A 17,815-nucleotide genomic window follows, 5' to 3' on the forward strand; every position below is an offset into this window, starting at 1 on the left:
ATGAGCCATCAAATCTCAAAAAATACACTTTTCCAAAAGGTTTCCACAGTTTTGGCCACTAGTGTAATATCCTACACGTTCTTTTGAAATGCCTGTGGTGTCAGTAATTTCACACACTTTGACCTGCTGGTCATCCAATACCATATCGTGCACTTGATCAATGATTTCTGGTGGTGTTACACTTTTTGGACGTTCTTCACATGAATCATCTTCAAGGCTGGTACGGCCACCTTTAAACTCGGCAGTCTGTTTCTTAATTGTCAAAAACGAAGGAGAAGAGTGTCCATACACTTTGATGAACTTCGAATGAATTTCTTTTGGCATTAAACCTTGTTTTACAAAGAATTTTATAGTTGTATGATACTCAATTTTATCCATTTCAAGGATAAAATTGAAGCAAAACACTTTTGCTTCAGACAGCTGTATAAAACAAACTACTTGATAGAATGACTTGCAATTTCACATGGATGCTTATGACAGATGTACCAACTTAGAAAAAAATAATCTTGCCGATTGTGTTGCCATCTATGGTTAAGGCCAAGAACTTTTCAGACCATGCTCGTATCATCTAGGTGGAGATACTGCAGTATCAAGAGAGGCAAACAATTATATGGGAAAACTGAGGTAAACAAAATGGAAGTGAAAAGCATATTACTGAACCTTGATGTGAATACGGCTGTGGGATTAGATGGCATACCAGCTTGAGTTTTATGTGAAGGTGCTAGGGAATTATCAGTGCCATTGTCCACATTGTTTAATCTAAGTCTTGGCTCTGAGTTAGTCCTAAGGGAGTGGAAAGAGGTGGAAAATAGTTCCATTGAATAAAGGAGGCTCCATGACTGATATAGTAATTTACTGACCAATCAGTATCAGGAGTTGTTGTCAAGGCACTGAAGAATTATATGGAAGGTGGTATTATTCTGCGGGCTATTGAAAAAGCTTATAATTGTTTGCCTCTCTTGATACTGCAGTATCTCAGGGAAAAAGTACATGAAAACTGAAGATAATGATATGCTAGATGTCTCTGGAGTAATTACTTTGAAAGACTGCTGAATGAAACAGTGTCAACAAGATGGCAGAAAACTCTGAAAAGGAATACAGTCAGGAATACACGAAGGACGTCTAGAAAGTAAGTTACATTTTAAAATATTTTCACTGCAGTGCTGCAATTGCAATGGTGCGCAATTGCAGCACCATTGCAATTTGTTGATTCCTTAGCAAGGTGTTGATGCCATTTTCAGACATTCTCGTAGTGCGTACGCTTCTTGGTGTGTGTTTATAATGGCTAAGAAAATCGAATCGCCTGCCGCGTGTGAAATTAGGTCAGTTATCCATTTCTTGAATGCAGGGAACGTTAAAGTAATTGAAATTCATCGCCAAATTATTGAGGTTTATGGAGAACATGCAATGAGTGATTCAATGGTACAAAGATGGGTAAGACTTTTTAATGAAGGAAGGACAGGTGTGCATAATGATGAACAGCACGAGCGACCATCTTTAGTGACTGACGATTTGGTGCGTTCAGTTGAAGAGAAGATTCAACAGAATAGGGGATTCACTATGACATCACGCTCGCTGCATTTTCCAGAATTTTAATGTTCGTGTCTTCATGAAATTGTGTCCGAGAAACTGAATTATCGAAAATTGTGTGCACGCTGGGTGCCGAAGTTGCTTACAGAACAACACAAAGTAAATCGGCTGGGCAGTGCATTAGAATTCTTGACACGCTACCATGAGGATGGCATTGCTTTCCTGAGCAGACTTGTCACCGGGGTCGAGACTTGGGTGTCACATGCAATCCCTGAATCTGAACAACAGTCCATGGGGTGGAGGCACACCTCATCACCAGTCAACACGAAATTGAAGACAATGATTTCCACTCGGAAAATCATGTGCAGTGTGTTTTGGGACAAACAAGGAATTTTGCTGATAGACTTCTTGGGTCAAGGCTCCACAATCAATGTGAGTATGTACTGTCAAACCCTTAAGAAACTGTGTCGTGCGATCCAGAATAAACGATGTGGCATGCTTACCAGGGCACATTGTTTTAATTCATGATAACGCCCACATACACACAGCTGGCATAACACAACAACTTCTCGCCACCTTTGTCTGGGAACAATTCCATCATCCCATATATAGTCCTGACCTCGCATTAAGCGACTTTCACCTGTTCAAACATCTGAAATCTTTCCTTGGCCAGTGGTTTCAAGATGACGAGGTCAAAGAAGCAGTCAGTACGTGGTTTGCATCACAGGCGGCAACTTTCTACGACGAAGGTATACAACTCTTGGCGCCCCATTATGATGAGTGCCTGAACAATGGCGGAAATTATGTAAAAAAGTAGTGAAAGATGTCTAGCTTAATTTCCAATATAAAGTATTTTTTTGTAAGTATATTTTTGTTTCTCTGACAGCCCATCGGAACTTACTTTCTGGTATATCCACTCGTATATCCACACCCGAAGTAGAAAAAGTCATCAAAAATTTGACATAAGGAAAGGTAGCTGGAGTAGATGAAATTTGGTCAGAAATGCTGAAATATGGAGGTATAAAAGTTTTACAATGGCTGCATTGCATCATTCAGAAGCCTGGTCAGATTATTGATTTCCAGGGTATTGGAGCAGAGCTCTCATAGTACTCATCTATAAAAAAGAGAAATAAAACAATATGATAATTACAGAGGTATTTCCCCTGAGTGTTCCTGGTAAGATTAATGCAGGTATACTTGAGAAACAGTTAAGAAAAATTGTGGAAAGGAAGCTTGGTGAAGAACAAAGTGGATTCAGGCCAGATGTTGTCAGGATCAGATTTTCACTTTAAGACAAATAGTTGAGAAATCTTGGAATATAACAAGGATTTATATTTAAGTTTTGTTGATCTGGAAAAGGCATATGACAAATGCCAAAAGGAAAGTTCTTCAAAAAACTACTGTTATGTGGTATAAATGGAATATTATATCAAGCATTATAAATTAAAGATGCCAAGAAATTATATTCTTGGTTGAATACTTTATCCAAGTGTAAGCAAACAAAGTTTGTGCGTGAAATTACTTCACGACTGGACAACTTGTGTATAGTGGCTAATGACTTCAAAACACTTGCCGTAGTATTTCATAATGCAAAGCACATATCCTTATCGACATGTATAATGCTATGCATTATGGGAAGGGTCACTACACAGACCGGTTTCGACCTTTATTGAAGTCTCATCAGTATGATCCAGACTTCAACCTCGGTATCACTTCTGGGTCTGGTTCCCACTGATTACTACTTAATAAAAGTCAAAACCAGTCTGGATAATGATCCTTCCCATAATGCATAGCATAATACATGGCTAAGGATATATTCTTTGCATTATGGAATACTAAGGCAAGTATTGTGAAGTCATAATAGCCTCTATATACGAGTTGCCCAGTCGCGAAGTTATTTCACGTGCAAACTTTGTTTGTTTACACTTGGATGAAGGATTAAACCAAGAATATAATTTCATGGCTTTAATTTATAGTATAACCATGTGGAAAAAACTTTCAACTTATATCAGTAACATATAAGTCAGCAGTTAGAATTGAAGGAGATACAGGAAGATTGTTTGAAGTAAAATCAGATGTGCAACAAGGATATACACTATCTCCAGTTATTCATTATCTATATGAATCACATTAAGAAGGAAAGTGGTATTAAATTTGATATTGAATTTAATGTTAATCTTAGCTCTTTACTTTTTGCAGATGATGTTATACTACTGAATAAATCCAGTAAAAGTCTGCAAGATTTCCTTGCTAAATCGAATAACTGTTCTAATCAATTTGGTACAAAAATCAGCGATAAAAAGACAAAGATAATGAAAATAGGCAGGAACATTGAAAACATCAACTGTATCCTGAATGGTGAACCTATAGAATAAGTAAAACATTTCAGCTCTTTAGACACAATATTTAGTGAAGATGGTAAATTAAATATAGAAATAGAAAACAGAATTAGTAAAGCTGGTATGGTAGGAAGTCAGCTGAATTAATTTATATGGAATAAGAAAGAAATTACTCAAAACACTAAATTAGTTGTATACAAGACAGTGTCGAAAGCAATTGTAACTTATGGATCTGAGAGCTGGGTTAGAAATAAAAAACTTGATCAAAGACTGGATACCTTTGATATGAGAGTTTTGGGAAAGCTTAGTGGAGTGAACAAATGGCATCAATGGCAGTATCACATCAAAAATGAGGATACTAATAAAGAACTCGCTATTGTTAGCATTCAGGAATGTTTTAGTAGAGCTAATCAATGTGCAATGGAAAGAAGATTGTGCAATATAAATAAAATAGACCACATAAGACACACAGAAATCAGTAAGTATGGACTCAAAGATGTAATAAAAGCGATCTACAACAGAAGTAGATGGGCAGAGCATCTTGCTAGAATGAGAGACAACAGGACAGTCAGCGTAACAAATTGGTATCTGAGGGAAACCAAAAGGAAACCTGGAAGACTGGCCTTAAGGTGGGAAGACCCAATGATCAAGAAAGTTGGAAGAAAATGGAGAAGAAAGGCTCAAGACAGGAATAGCTAGACTGTTTATGACCTGCAATCATGGAAAAATCTGAACTAAAATCGCAGGTCCATCAAGGTAATTTCATGTGGTACAGTCATTTAAACAGAATGGGAGAGAAAAGATTAGCAAAACAAGTGTTCTTTGCTAGGTTGGCAGAAAAAGACCAAGCAATATGTAGATTGACTGATACAGTAAAAAGTGCCTTAAAAGATAGAAATGTAAGATCTGATAATATTGGAGTCTTGACAGATAACAGATTAATTTGGTGAAAAATTATTGTTCAGAAGTTAGTAATTTTGTAACTTTTTCATGTAGTACTATTGTAATTATCCTGTACACCCCCCCCCTGAGGGTACATATCTGGAATTTGATGATGATGATTGGTGATGATAATATAGGAAAGGATCTGCTCTAAGGAGCTGTTCAGTTGTTTGCCAGCAATTCAAAATTGGGTAGAGCAATAGTTAATAGAGATGATGTTAAAATTTTGCAGGATGATTTAGATAGACTGGTAGTCTGAGCAATGGAGAATGGATGCCAGTTTAATGTGGCAGAGTGTACAGTTATACATTTTGGGGTGAAAAGATTACCAGCCGTATATCACATTGGTGTAACTGCACTCCAGGAGATTGATGAAGCCAGGGATTTGGGATTGTTAGTGGATAGGGAGTTAAAGTTTAGAGGGCATATAGCAAAAGTGGCTAAAGCAGTTCATCAGATTACTTGGTTACTGAAGAATGCTTTGACAAGCAGGTTATTATTCCTTTTCATCAAGCTTTGATAAGATCCCATCTTGATTACTGTGCTCAGATTTGGTCACCAAGATTTCTTGGCATTGAGAAAGAGGCTGAGCGGATCCAGAGGTGAGTGACCAAGATGGTAGGAGGTCTATGGAATTACCCTTATGAGAACAAATTGAAGATTTGTGTATTACAGAAATTGGTTGACAGATGGAAAAGGAGTGATATGCTTGAGACATACAAATTACTAAGGGTTTTTACAAGATTAATAATTATTAATCTTATTTTATATATTTTATGTATATATGACTACAATGCCACTTCACACTATTGTATTCTTTTATGCATTTTGTTGTCTTGTGCGTGTTTTTTTTTTTTTTTGTGTGTGTGTGTGGTAGCATATGCATATATTCTTCTTAGCCAAATACTAAATAAATAAATAAATAACAAGATTAATACAGAGGAAGTTTTTCAGAACAGATCTGGTCTGGTGGTGAGAGAACTAAGGGGTCATCTTTGGAAACTGATTAGGAGTGCAAGGGTATTAGGACTAGATTTTTTGCTTGGAGAGTGGTGAATGAGTGGAATTAGTTCCCAGTCTGTTGTAAGTGCCATGACTTTGAATGAGTTCAAAGTAAAGTATGATAGATAGTGCTTGGTGTGATGTTAGTAGGGTCTCCCTCGATAGTCTAAGGATTCCATGGAGTATCCTGTAATAATAAATGTTTGCAACAAAACATTGCTCTGGAAAAATATCTGGTGATATAAATGGTTGTTTCCCCCTCCCCCTCTAAGCCTGAAAACTGCTGTTAAAAACTTTGCCCTACATGAATGGACAGTTTCCTTATTCATATGGTTTTGGAGTGTACATTACACAGACTTTGGTCTCCAAATGATTCTAAAATCAGCTTATTGTTTATAGCTTAATGTCTAGTATTATCATGACATCAGAATTTTCTTCTTTCTTAGGCAAGATAATTTCTGAAACATTCTATGTGAGCTTACAAGTAAAATTACAGTTATGAAATGAAATTTTCAAATTCTTGTCTTGTGAACAGCTTTTGTTGTGATCCCTAACATGTTTATCACTGATTTATTGTATCATGTATGTTTCAGATGCTTATGTGTTATTTCATTGCTGGTGTTTGTGTGCCTATTTGACACATTCTAGCAGTCTTCTTAGTGCAGTGAAACTGATGTTACCTATTTTTTTCATAGAAAAAAGTAGCTCATTGTTGATGAGCAGTTTTTTTCCATATTGGATGGTATCGACATTGGTTGAAGGAAATCTGAATGGTACACATCTGTTATTTGAAATTCCTAGTTGAATGAGTTCAAAGTTCTGAAAAGTTTTGCATTTAGCAAAGTTCAAAATGAGTTCAAGTTTTGCACCATTAGCCAATAAACATCCACTCAATTCCAGAGAGAAATGGACAAAATATAGCATCTAGAAACTGAAACTTGTCAGTCATTTTAAAAAATATAGTATTTTCAAAAAGTTACTACGTCATTGTCCTTTCTATTTGCTTTGCTATGAAAAAAAACTGTTATTGAATGTCATGATTCTGGTGTTATGCGTTTGCTCATAGTTTTGAACTAAAGATGTTCAAATGTGCACTTAAAGTGTTATGCACGCATGCGCCCGAAAAAACCCAGGAGAAAGGACAGGGAAGATTGGGAAAGTTGTCAGCCATTGTATATAAATGTACATTGTTCTCCATTTGAAAGAATGTGGTGCAACTGACTTTAAGCATTGCTGTTGCTGCAGTGCAGGTATGCTGTTTTGTTAGTAGTTTCTCTGACTTGTCATGGACAAGTTGCAGTTAGCATAGACTGCATAAACATTTATTTTTGGTGGGAGGAAGGCAGAACAGTTTGACAAGTCCACATTTTTATACCAGCTTCAGGAATTTCCTATAAGATTGACATAAGATTGCAAGTCATGACCTCTTCATAAATTACAAGTTGGAGAATTTTTGATTTGCTCTTTTAATCTTAACAAAAAATTGAGTTGTGGGGACACTTTATATAAACATTGTTCTTTGAATTTAATTCAGTGCTGCTAATTTTTGGTCCTTCAAGCTTCAAATTAAATAGGATCTACTTTAGTGGATAATGCTTTTGCTCTCCAACCAATTTAGTTGTGTTCTGTTCCACTCTTGGTGCATGGCTGTAAATGTCTTTAGATGATAGAAGAAATTCATTTTTGGGCATCTGAAATTTATGTTTGGTGTTTAGAGCATGGTTCCTGGATAATTTTATAATAATCATTTAACTTGGGTTGGTCAAGCAGGGTAGATTTATTATCTAACAAGCTTTGCTATTTTTTTTTATTATTGTTTTTAAAATCACGAATATGAAAAACCTGGTTTCAGAAAATTTGTGTACTAATGTGCTACAAGTTTGCCACTGTTCATGGGTGGGATTCATGTTTTAAAAAAAAAAAAAAAAATTATTTTTGTGGTTTATCTAGGTGACTCAGGCAGGATAGTAATCTAGAGGTACTAAAGGAATAGTTTGCTAAAGTTAGTTTCCTTTAGCTAACATTGGTATTGTAGGGCTTTGGCTGAATGTTTTTGGTAGTTTGTTATATTATGGAGTGTGTTTGCTGTAATGTTTTGGTCATGTCGAGGGTTGAGCAATACTTTAATTGGCATGCAATAGGACAGGGAGATTTAGCAAATTTAAATTAAGCCATGTTCACTTGTATTGGACTATAATATTTGGTACGCTCTCAAGTGACGAAAACTAGAAAATTCAACCTCTGACATCATAAAGAAACAGCAGTAGTTTAAGATGTAGGAAATGTTGACATAGTAGGATGAGTAGAAATTTCTTTATCCCATCTCTTGTAACGATCGATAGTATCAACTTTCGAAGTCTGTATTTCAGTAAAGGTGTTAAGCAAGAGAATTAAGTATGATTAAGAGCAGTCATATTCTTAGAGATTTGTTCTCATTTTAGGCAATATTTTTAGTGAGGCTTCTTAAATTTTTATTCTTGCTGATTTATATCTTTTATTATAAGCACATTTATTCTTGCTTTTTAATGTAGTTTCATCACTTCTCCGAAAATTAAAGCAGCAGTCTCGGGAAGCTATAGAAATGAGACGGCCAGACCTCATACGTGCATTAAATCAGATGGGTGATTTTTTTATGGAGTTGAAGTGGGATTTTCAGAGTTGGGGTATGTTCATGACTATGTTTAGGCTGAAAAATAAGATTTACAAATATTTATAAAAATTAAATATTCAAGTAAATGAATATGATTTATATGAATGCTTTGAAAAGTAATGTGTGATTATCTGCTTTTTTCCCACTGAGCTAAGTAGCATGTTTATACTAGACAAATTATTATTTTTTTCTATAATAGTAATATTTAGAGCAATTTGTGTTAAAATTCAGCTGTTCATAAAAAAAACAGCTTCATGCACAAACTATTATTGTTTGTATAGATGTAGTATGGATGAAAACAAAAAAACAAATACATCTTGTAACATGCTTGGGTCCTGGACATTATAACTTATTTTAATAGTATTGCAACAGGAAAAACCACTAAATTATAAATTAATTTATTAATTATAAATGATTAACTACCTTATATATCATTAGTTTCTAATTATAATAGAAGTTTCCAATTATAGATGTCTGAATATCTGCAGTTGTGATTAAAGTGTTGGAAAAATTGGTTAGTAATAAAATACAGGATTTGGTTGATGGATGTAAGATTCTCTATGATGTTGGGTTTGTAAAGGGCAGGTTTTGTTTTAGCAATCTGCTTATGTTTTATGATGAGGTGACAAATGTGTTGAATAAGTGAGATTCATATACAGTGATTTTTTTTTTACTTTGCTAAGGCATTTGATGATTACCACATGACAGATTGGTGTATAAGCTCCAGAAGATGGGATTAGATAGCATTTAGATGGATTGAAGATTGGCTTTCTGAAAGATACCAGCAAATTGTGTATGGAGCAATGTCTCAGAAAGGAAGGTGACCAGTGACGTGCTTCAGGGTTCGGTTCTTGGGCCCCTACTGTTTAACTTATCTGTTAATGATATTTCATGCGGATTAACTGGCGACCTTCAAATGTTTGATGATACAAAGTTAGGTAGAATTATCAGGAGTAATGCTGATGTTAATTCTCTACAGGAAGATTTGAATATACTTTTAGATTGGACAGATGTGTGAGGTTGCAGTTTTAATATTAATAAATGCAAGCTGTTACGCTTTGGGATACAGAGGTATAACGCTACGTACTGTATTGGTGGAGATGTACTTCACAAAGTGTATGAGATTTGGAATCTTGGAGCAATGGTAGATAATGGACTGAAGTTCTGAGGGAATGTTGCAAGTGTTGCAAAAGACTGCGTATTGTATTGCTGCTATGATAAAAATTACATTGACTTGTAGGGATAAGGAGGTGGTGGTGGTGGTGCCTGTATATAAGGACTTGGTCAGATCACATATGGACTTCTGTGCTCAGATTTGGTCATCTAGTTTCCCTTATGATACGGAAACTAGATGATCGAATCTGAGCACAGAGGTCCATATGTGATCTGACCAAATGACCAAGACTCTGAAGTGTTGGTTATGAAGAACGTTTGAGGGAATGTAGATTCCCTTAAATGCTTTTCATGTAGATTCCTTATATTACAGAGGTTGGTGGATATGAGGAAAAGAGGAGATATGATAGAGACCTTCAGGTTAGTTAAGGGATTCTATCAGATTAACACAGAAGGAATTATAAAAAGAGTGGATGTTAAGATGAGAAGAATAAGAGACCATCCCTGGAAGTTGTATAAAGATGTGGTGAAGAAGGATGTGAGGAGTAGATTTTTTACGTGGAGAGTTGTTAGTGAGTGGAATACATTGCTGAAGTGCATTATAAATGCAGGTAGTGTAAATAACTTCAAAGTTCATTATGATAGATATGTTGCTAGCTGAACAGGCTTCCCATGATGAGTCTGTTGACTCCATGGAGTCAACAGACTCATCATGGAGTCAACAATTAAATTGACAATTAAACAAAAATCATGGAGTAAATAATTAAATTTCAAACCAGCATCTTGAAAGCAAAAAAACATATTACAGTTTACATGTGACATTGAGTAAGTGAAACAATTCAAATTGTAATGTAATGTTGTGTAAAAGAAGTTATTACATAGTGTAGGACAATGGTGTTCAACCTTTTTTACTACACGAGCTACTTTTCTATAAAAAGTTATTCGGCGATCTACTCTCTTATATAGATCACGTTCCCCCAACCTGATATCTTATTACGCACAAATAAACAACTAAAAAAAATACACAACTAAAACTTTATTTGTGTATTTAAACGTTTATTTATCACTTTTAATTATTTTAATACTACAAAAAAAAAAAATATATATATATATATATATATATATATATATATATATTGGAATAAAATATTTATTTCTCTATTTTGGAAAACCAAAGTTAGAAAAAACAACAGATTGATTACAAACTCACAAGTTACTGGAAATGATGGTTGATTTAAAAAAAAAAAAAAAAAAAAAAAAAAAAATTAATGTGAAATTTGGCATTGTTTGGACCTCGCAATATTTTCATAGTCAAGTTGATATGAAGAGGTGGCCAATCACAGACAATCATCCAAATGATCATTTGTAATTTGGTTTCTTAATTGATTTTTTATGACTGTCATATTTGAAAATGCGGATTCTGACAAGTATGTCGATCTGAAACACAACAGAATTTTTCACGCAATATCAGTTAATATTGGGAATTTTTCATGTACATACTTTACTTCCAAATGACTTCATTGTTTATTGATTTTAAATGTAAACTATTCTGAATGTTTATTAACTTAAGTTCTACGTCAGCTTGATTTATATCAAACAGCCCACTAATTTTATTTGAAATTTCTGTGATGTTCAAGTTTTCTTGAAATGGATTATTGATAAAAGATACAATCATTTCAGTTTTATTAAAATCTTTAAATCTTGAATTTATTTCTTCCTCAACTAATTCTATTTCACGAATAAATTCTTTTAAATCACAGCGAAGCATTTCTTGATTTTGTTCAAAAAATTTTAATAAATATGGGAAATGTCTAAATTCGCGGTCATTTATATTTTTCTTTAATAAAAGTAAGTTTTATTGTTGGAAAGTTTTTATGGAACTTAACATGTCAATTAAATTTTTATCTCTACCTTGTAACTCTAAATTTAAATTGCTTAATTTCGTACAGAAATCTACTAAAAATGATATGTGTAACAACCATCTTTTATCACTCAATTGTGGATAAATGTCTCCTTTTCCATCAAGAAAATTTTTTATATCGTTAATTAATACAAGAAATCTTTCTAAAAATTGACTTTGCTGAGCCAGCAAACATTGTTGTACAACAGAAGTTCCCTATCATCATCATCATCTGCCTGTAATTTAAATAACCGCTGTTGCAGGGCTTTTCCTCGAACAGAATTTACAATTTTAAATGTAATATCCAAAACATCTTTTGTGTTTAATCTTTTACTACACAGTACTTGTTAGTGAATAATACAATGGTACGTTAAAATATCTGGATATTTGTCATCTTTTTACATAATGAAATGAAGCCTGATTTATTACCTGTCATTGGAGGAGCACCACAGTAGTAATAGACACAAGTTTAAAAAGCGGAAGTTTGTGTTGTTTCACAAATTCACCAAATGCCGAAAAAATGTCTTCTCCCCTAGTCCTTCCCATCTTGAATAATCTTGAAATACCATGCGAATAAATACCATTAACTGAGCAATATCAGTGAAGTCGTTTTATCCATCAAATTGTAATGAAAACGCAACACACTGGTGAATGTCTGACATTAACCTTGCCTGGAAACTTTTCTCCAGCAATTTGAAACCTTGTCTGTGGCCTAGAAGTAGTCTCTCTCTCTCTAGCGATGTCTTGAACCAAGAAGCTCCTTTTCTGAAAGCGGGAAACTCCTCTCTCAAGCAACATGGATCCGGGCAGTCTCTCTGATGGCGACTCTGGACTGGGCGGCCTCCTCTCTGACAGTAATTCTGGAACCGGGACACCTTCTGCTTGATTCAGTCCCTTTTTATTAGGCCTCCTCTGAGACCTCGCATGAAGTTTGGCAACCCCCAAAGAATCGGTATAAGTCTTTCATCTTAAGTTTCAAGTTCGGCATGCCTTTTGCTCTCCTCTGCTTTCTTTTGATTGTAAGTTGCCGGCCATCGGAAAGTTGTTTGAACTCTTTCTGACTGACTTCGGAGATGTTTACACTTAGAGCCTGCAAGCTTTTCTCATACATACAAGTTTCAATAACAATCTTTCTAATGCCCGCCATGTACAGCTTCGGCGACAAAAACATTGCCTTTGTTTTTAACACTCTAACATATTCTTATTAAAGCAGTATATACTGTTAGTTTCAAAAGATTTATTTACAAAAACATCTAATACAAACTATACCGAAACAAACAAAGTTTATTTTTTTTACAATATTCACATGGGACTTAACCTAAGTAAAAAAATCGATGTAATGTGCTTTAGAATATTTAATATTTAAGCTACAATCGAGTTTTTACACTTTGCTTATAATCGTATTCACTTGGCTCGCTGTTTGACTTCCACTGATCCAAATTAATTCATTTACCCCTTACTTATAAGAAAATTACTGATTTGACAATTTTAACGAAAAATAAATAATAAATAAACAATAGCAATACACTTAAAGCAAATTAAAAATAATACAAAATAATGATAAAATATTATGTTTTCAGTTTTAATTAAATTTGTAAGTAAGGAGGAATACACAAGAGATCGACCAAAAATCGCTCTGCGATCGACGGGTTGAACACCCCTGGTGTAGGAGATGATCTTAAGATTTGTCTTCCAAATTTTTGGCAGATTAATGCAGCCATACTTCTTAAGGTTAAGAGAATGCTTCACAGCCACTGCCAACTCTAAAAAATAGTCTCTATGACCTGTAATAACTTTTATATAGTACAGTGGTTTTCTTTCATCTAACTGAGTGAAGGCAGTGTCCAAACGTGGTCTGCCAGTCCTGATGGCAGATCACACTTTTTATTTCTTGTATTCTCCAAGATGAATGCTAATAGAGTTTTATGTCTGTCCATAGTAAACCAAGCCACGGGGAACTTCATTCAATCCAGGATGTGCCGGATGATGGAGTTCTTGAAAGGAGGAGAGCAGATCAGAGTTGCTAATCTTATATGTGTTTTGATTTGAATGTGGTGTGAAGGTTATGTTTTAATAGTACTTTGGCTATCTTTTCAGAGGTATCCAGATATATGGAATAGTGGTGGTTTTGTTCTTATGTGTTTGCAAAGGGGGGGGTGGCATGTATTATTATATCTATTTTGTAGGAACTGTGGCTATTGGCCAAGGAGGTATGGTGAAGATCACTGAGTTCTGTGGCTGCATCATTAAAATAAATAGCCCTAGCTCATGAGTTAGTTTTGAGAATTCCATACTGTTTGACCGGATGATGCTGTTAATGTTTTTGTAGATATCTTCTTGTGTATGTGTGTTGGCTTTCTATAAATAGAAAAGATAGTGAACCATATTATAGGCGATGACTGATGTGTTAAGAAAAGGCACAGTTATTTGATTCTTTTTCTAATGTGAAGTAAATTGTGGAATGTTAAGGTAAGTTACAAAGGAAACACGCATGTCCTGCCTTAGGACCATATGGCAAACACATCATCAACAAAACATAGCCAGATTGAGCCGTTTGAAAGTAGTAGTGGTAAGTACTTTCTTCTCAATTGTTCCATGTAAATATATGTTTGCTGGGGAGGAGGGGGGTTGAATTCCTTCAACAATGCCAGTGTACTATACTACTCTACAGCTGCAACTTGGTTGAGATGGCATATTTATTAATTTATTGCACATGCATTTACTGAAGAAGTTGCTAATGCTCTCAATCAACATCATTAATTTACTATTGCACTGAGACATGTTCTAAAACAAGAAAGTTACATTCAATTAGATATAACAAGGCATCCTTACCAAATCTAAATCACTTAAAAAAGCAGTATAGCAAAGAAAGAAATAGCTACTTAAAAAAGTTATATAAGAATAAAAAATATTATTACAAATGCTGATAAGGTGTTGCTGTTATCATTAATCAACATGACTACAACAGCAACAAAAAAAATAAATAAATAAAGGATCTTCTAGATAACAATTCTACTTACCAAATCATTGATTGACTGCACTATATTTCAAAAGAAAAATGTTCAGTAAATTGCTGAAAAAAAGTTACTTTTTTGGCATTAATAAATTAATACCTGTACTTGTTAAGCACGCCATATTTATGAGGCACCCAAAATCTATAAATTAAATCCCCTATCCCCGATGATATAGACAGTCCAACTTATCAACTTTCTCAACAGTTAGCTAAGTTACTTATCCCACTTATTGGTAACTCCTCTTCTTTTATAAAATATTCTGTCCATTTCAAATCACTAGTAAAAAATTACATCCTTAAAAATTTTAACATTATGGTTAGTTATATCACTTCCTAAAGTAGTACTAACAGACACTCTTGATGTAATAGTCAGACTCTCCTGATATCTTTGAATTATTCAAATTTACTGTGCACAGGTTACTTTACTTGACAAGAAAAAATCTGTAAACAAATTAATGGTACTGCAATTGGTCTCCCCCCCCCCCCCAGTTAAGTTAATCTGCCAAAAATTTTAGAGCCAGTCATCTAAGATTATCTATACAACAGTAATAACTACTTTTATACAATATTAGAGAGAGCCAAACAGGACTTTAGATCTTGTCCCCATTACAGTTTGAATTGGTTCACTTACTTATTGTCACATGTGAACTTAAAATGTTGTTTTGTCCTGAAGATGCAGGTTTGAAATCCAGAAAAACATATGCTAGTTAATGAACATCCTCTTATAATTTAGTGTTGGTTTTGGTGGTATAATATCATTAAAATAAGTTTAAAAAAACAAATAGTATGGATGAATACTTAAGTGTATAATGTAGATCAGGGGTTCTCAACCTTTTCCAGTGGTGTACCACTATATTTAATTCAGGATATTAGATGTACCAGTAAGCAAATTTATTCTGGAAAAGCGTGATTTGTTGGTCCCAGGGTCAAAATAAGCATTTCTCTACAATACTAGTGATTTATTTAGTTATTTATTATTTTATTCAGATATTCCTGATAATGGTACTCCAGTTATCAAATAAACTTACAATCAGTACAAGCTATAAATGTAACATATTTGTAATTACAGAACTCGCATCTTGTTTCAGTGTGAAGGTTGTGCTTGTTTAGCTAAACACAACTTCTTAATGTCTAGTTTCAATTGACTTAATTTGAGTCTTAAATCGGGTTCAACATTCAACTTATTCCTGTACTTGTTTTTGATATAAATGAGAGAAGAAAATTTACATTCACAAAGGTAAGTAGTTGCAAACACCAACAGAACTTTTACAGCTTTTTCTGAGATCATTGGATATTCATTTCTTCTTGCCAACCAGAAGTTTGTTAAATCCATCCTCTTGATCATTTGCCTGAGACTTCCATCGCAGGAGAGCTTGATCAGTTCATCTTTCTCAGAAGGAGTTATTTTTCTGGTAAGGTGTCATCAATGGAAAAACGGCTCTCTAATCTAAAATTCTGAAGCCAGGTTTTCAGGGAAGTATTCCTTGAAATCTGTGATTAGACTCCCAAGATGCTTCTTTATATTCACTGCCAGTTCACTATGAAGAAGAATTTCATTCTCAGTTAAGAAAACATCCAACAATGGAAAGGAACACATGTTTCCAGTATCGATTACTTTAATGATGAAACCAAGTTTTTTCCTAAGAGCTGCAGTTTTATCCTGTACCAAGAATAAGGAAGTACGTGCACCCCTGCAAGCTCGTGTTTAGCTGGTTGAGGTGGCAAAATAAATCTGCCAGATAAGCCAACCGGGCAAGCCACAGTTCATCAGTGAAATAATTCAAGTCTGAGGATGTGTCAGAGAGAAAAATCTGCACTTCTGAATGAAGTTCAAACAGGTGGCTCAATACATTTCCCCTCGACAGCCACCTAACTTCGGTGTGAAGTAAAAGAGAATCATATTCAGCACCCATTTCATTGCACAAAATGGAAAATTTTGTGCAATGAAAATCGTTACTTCATAGCTCTGGACTTCTAAGTTAACAATTCTCACACTTTCATTCAAAACTGTCTTCAGAGCAACAGGCATATTTCTTGGGGCTAAATGCTCACGATGAATGCTACAATGTACAAATTTTGCTTGTGGAGCTTCTTCTTTAATTTTTGCACAACGCCACTGCATTTTCCAACCATTGCATGTGCTCCATCAGAGCAAACACCAACACATTTATTCCATTCTGCATCGTTCATTTTCATAAATTGGTCAAATTTTGAAAATTTTTCATTTTAGGTTGTTCGAGCAGGCAGTGGTTCACAAAACAAGAACTCTTCTTTGACTGTTTTCCCATCTATAAATCTTATATATGTAAGAAGATGGGCCATGCTGGTAATGTCAGTAGTTTCATCCAGTTGTATGGAAAAATATTTACTAGCCTGAACTTTTTCTATTAACTGCTCCTTAATATTTGAAGACAAATCTGAAATTCTTTGTGATACGGTGTCATTGAATAATGGAATCATTTCAAGTTGTTTTACTACCTTTTCCCCAAAAATTATTCTAACCGTATCTGTAGCTGCTGGTAATATTAATGACTCTCCAATCATGTGAAGTTTTCCTGCCTTAGCTATTCTTCAACTGACTTCATAAATGCCTCCAGAGTCTTCATGTTAAATCCTGAAAATGAGGATATTTGTTTTTTCCTTGCTGACAAATTGGACAGTTTTCTCTGGATATATTCTAAAGGTTTGTGTTTTAAATCACCATGCTTGGTTTTAAAATGATGTTTAATAAGTGAAGGCTTCATCAAATGTTTTGATAGCATTTCATAACACATCACGCACTGAGGAACAGGTGCAGTTTCTTCTCCAATATATGTGTGAAACCATATGATAAATAACTAAGATTATATTTACACTGTGCTGTATGGGGCTTTTTGTTGCATTCTTGTACAATGATGCCCTCCGTCGGTTGGTTAGGATTCGAAGTAGTGGCTTCTGGCAGAGAAGAATTGTTTCCCCCGCTTACACTCATTTCTCCCTTTAATCTTTTTGAGGACCTGCTCGTTAACCACTTATTCATGTTCCGGTTTCTATCCTCTGGCACAAACTACATATAAATATGACAATTTCATAAATAAAATCTCACATTCAAAAGACAATAATCTAACACCACTACTTTCTTAACTGTAACTGCGGCTCGTGGATAAATAAACGACAACAGACAAACCGTTTCCCATTGTTGTCCGATCAAATATATTCAAGTTACTTTCTGTCATTGTCACTTGATTAATACATATTAAATTCAAATTGAACCTCCGTATTATTTTTGTATATTATTATACAAAAGTTTTTAATGATGACGTAAAATCTAATTGCGTGGATAGGCT

The 17,815-nt window shown here is 34.6% G+C and overlaps 1 protein-coding gene across 4 annotated transcripts in view; it reads left to right on the forward strand.

Moving 5' to 3' along the window:
• LOC150108062 (ankyrin repeat domain-containing protein 13C) overlaps nucleotides 1-17,815 on the forward strand; it is a 312,652-nt gene that overhangs the window by 88,264 nt on the left and 206,573 nt on the right. For 3 of the 4 annotated variants that reach the window (XM_090415561.1, XM_090415562.1, XM_090415564.1), the window contains one exon: nucleotides 8,345-8,476. The exons of the other annotated variant lie outside the window; for it this stretch is intronic. In XM_090415561.1, coding sequence (XP_090271687.1) covers nucleotides 8,345-8,476 — 132 coding nt within the window. The remainder of the gene's footprint in view (nucleotides 1-8,344; nucleotides 8,477-17,815) is intronic. 4 annotated transcript variants of the gene reach the window in all.

The sequence above is a fragment of the Typopeltis vanoorti genome, chromosome 3 (genome assembly GCF_054136105.1).
Source record: "Typopeltis vanoorti isolate ZY-2024b chromosome 3, IOZ_Tvanoo_1.0, whole genome shotgun sequence".
In the NCBI taxonomy this organism is placed as follows: Eukaryota; Metazoa; Arthropoda; class Arachnida; order Uropygi; family Thelyphonidae; genus Typopeltis; species Typopeltis vanoorti.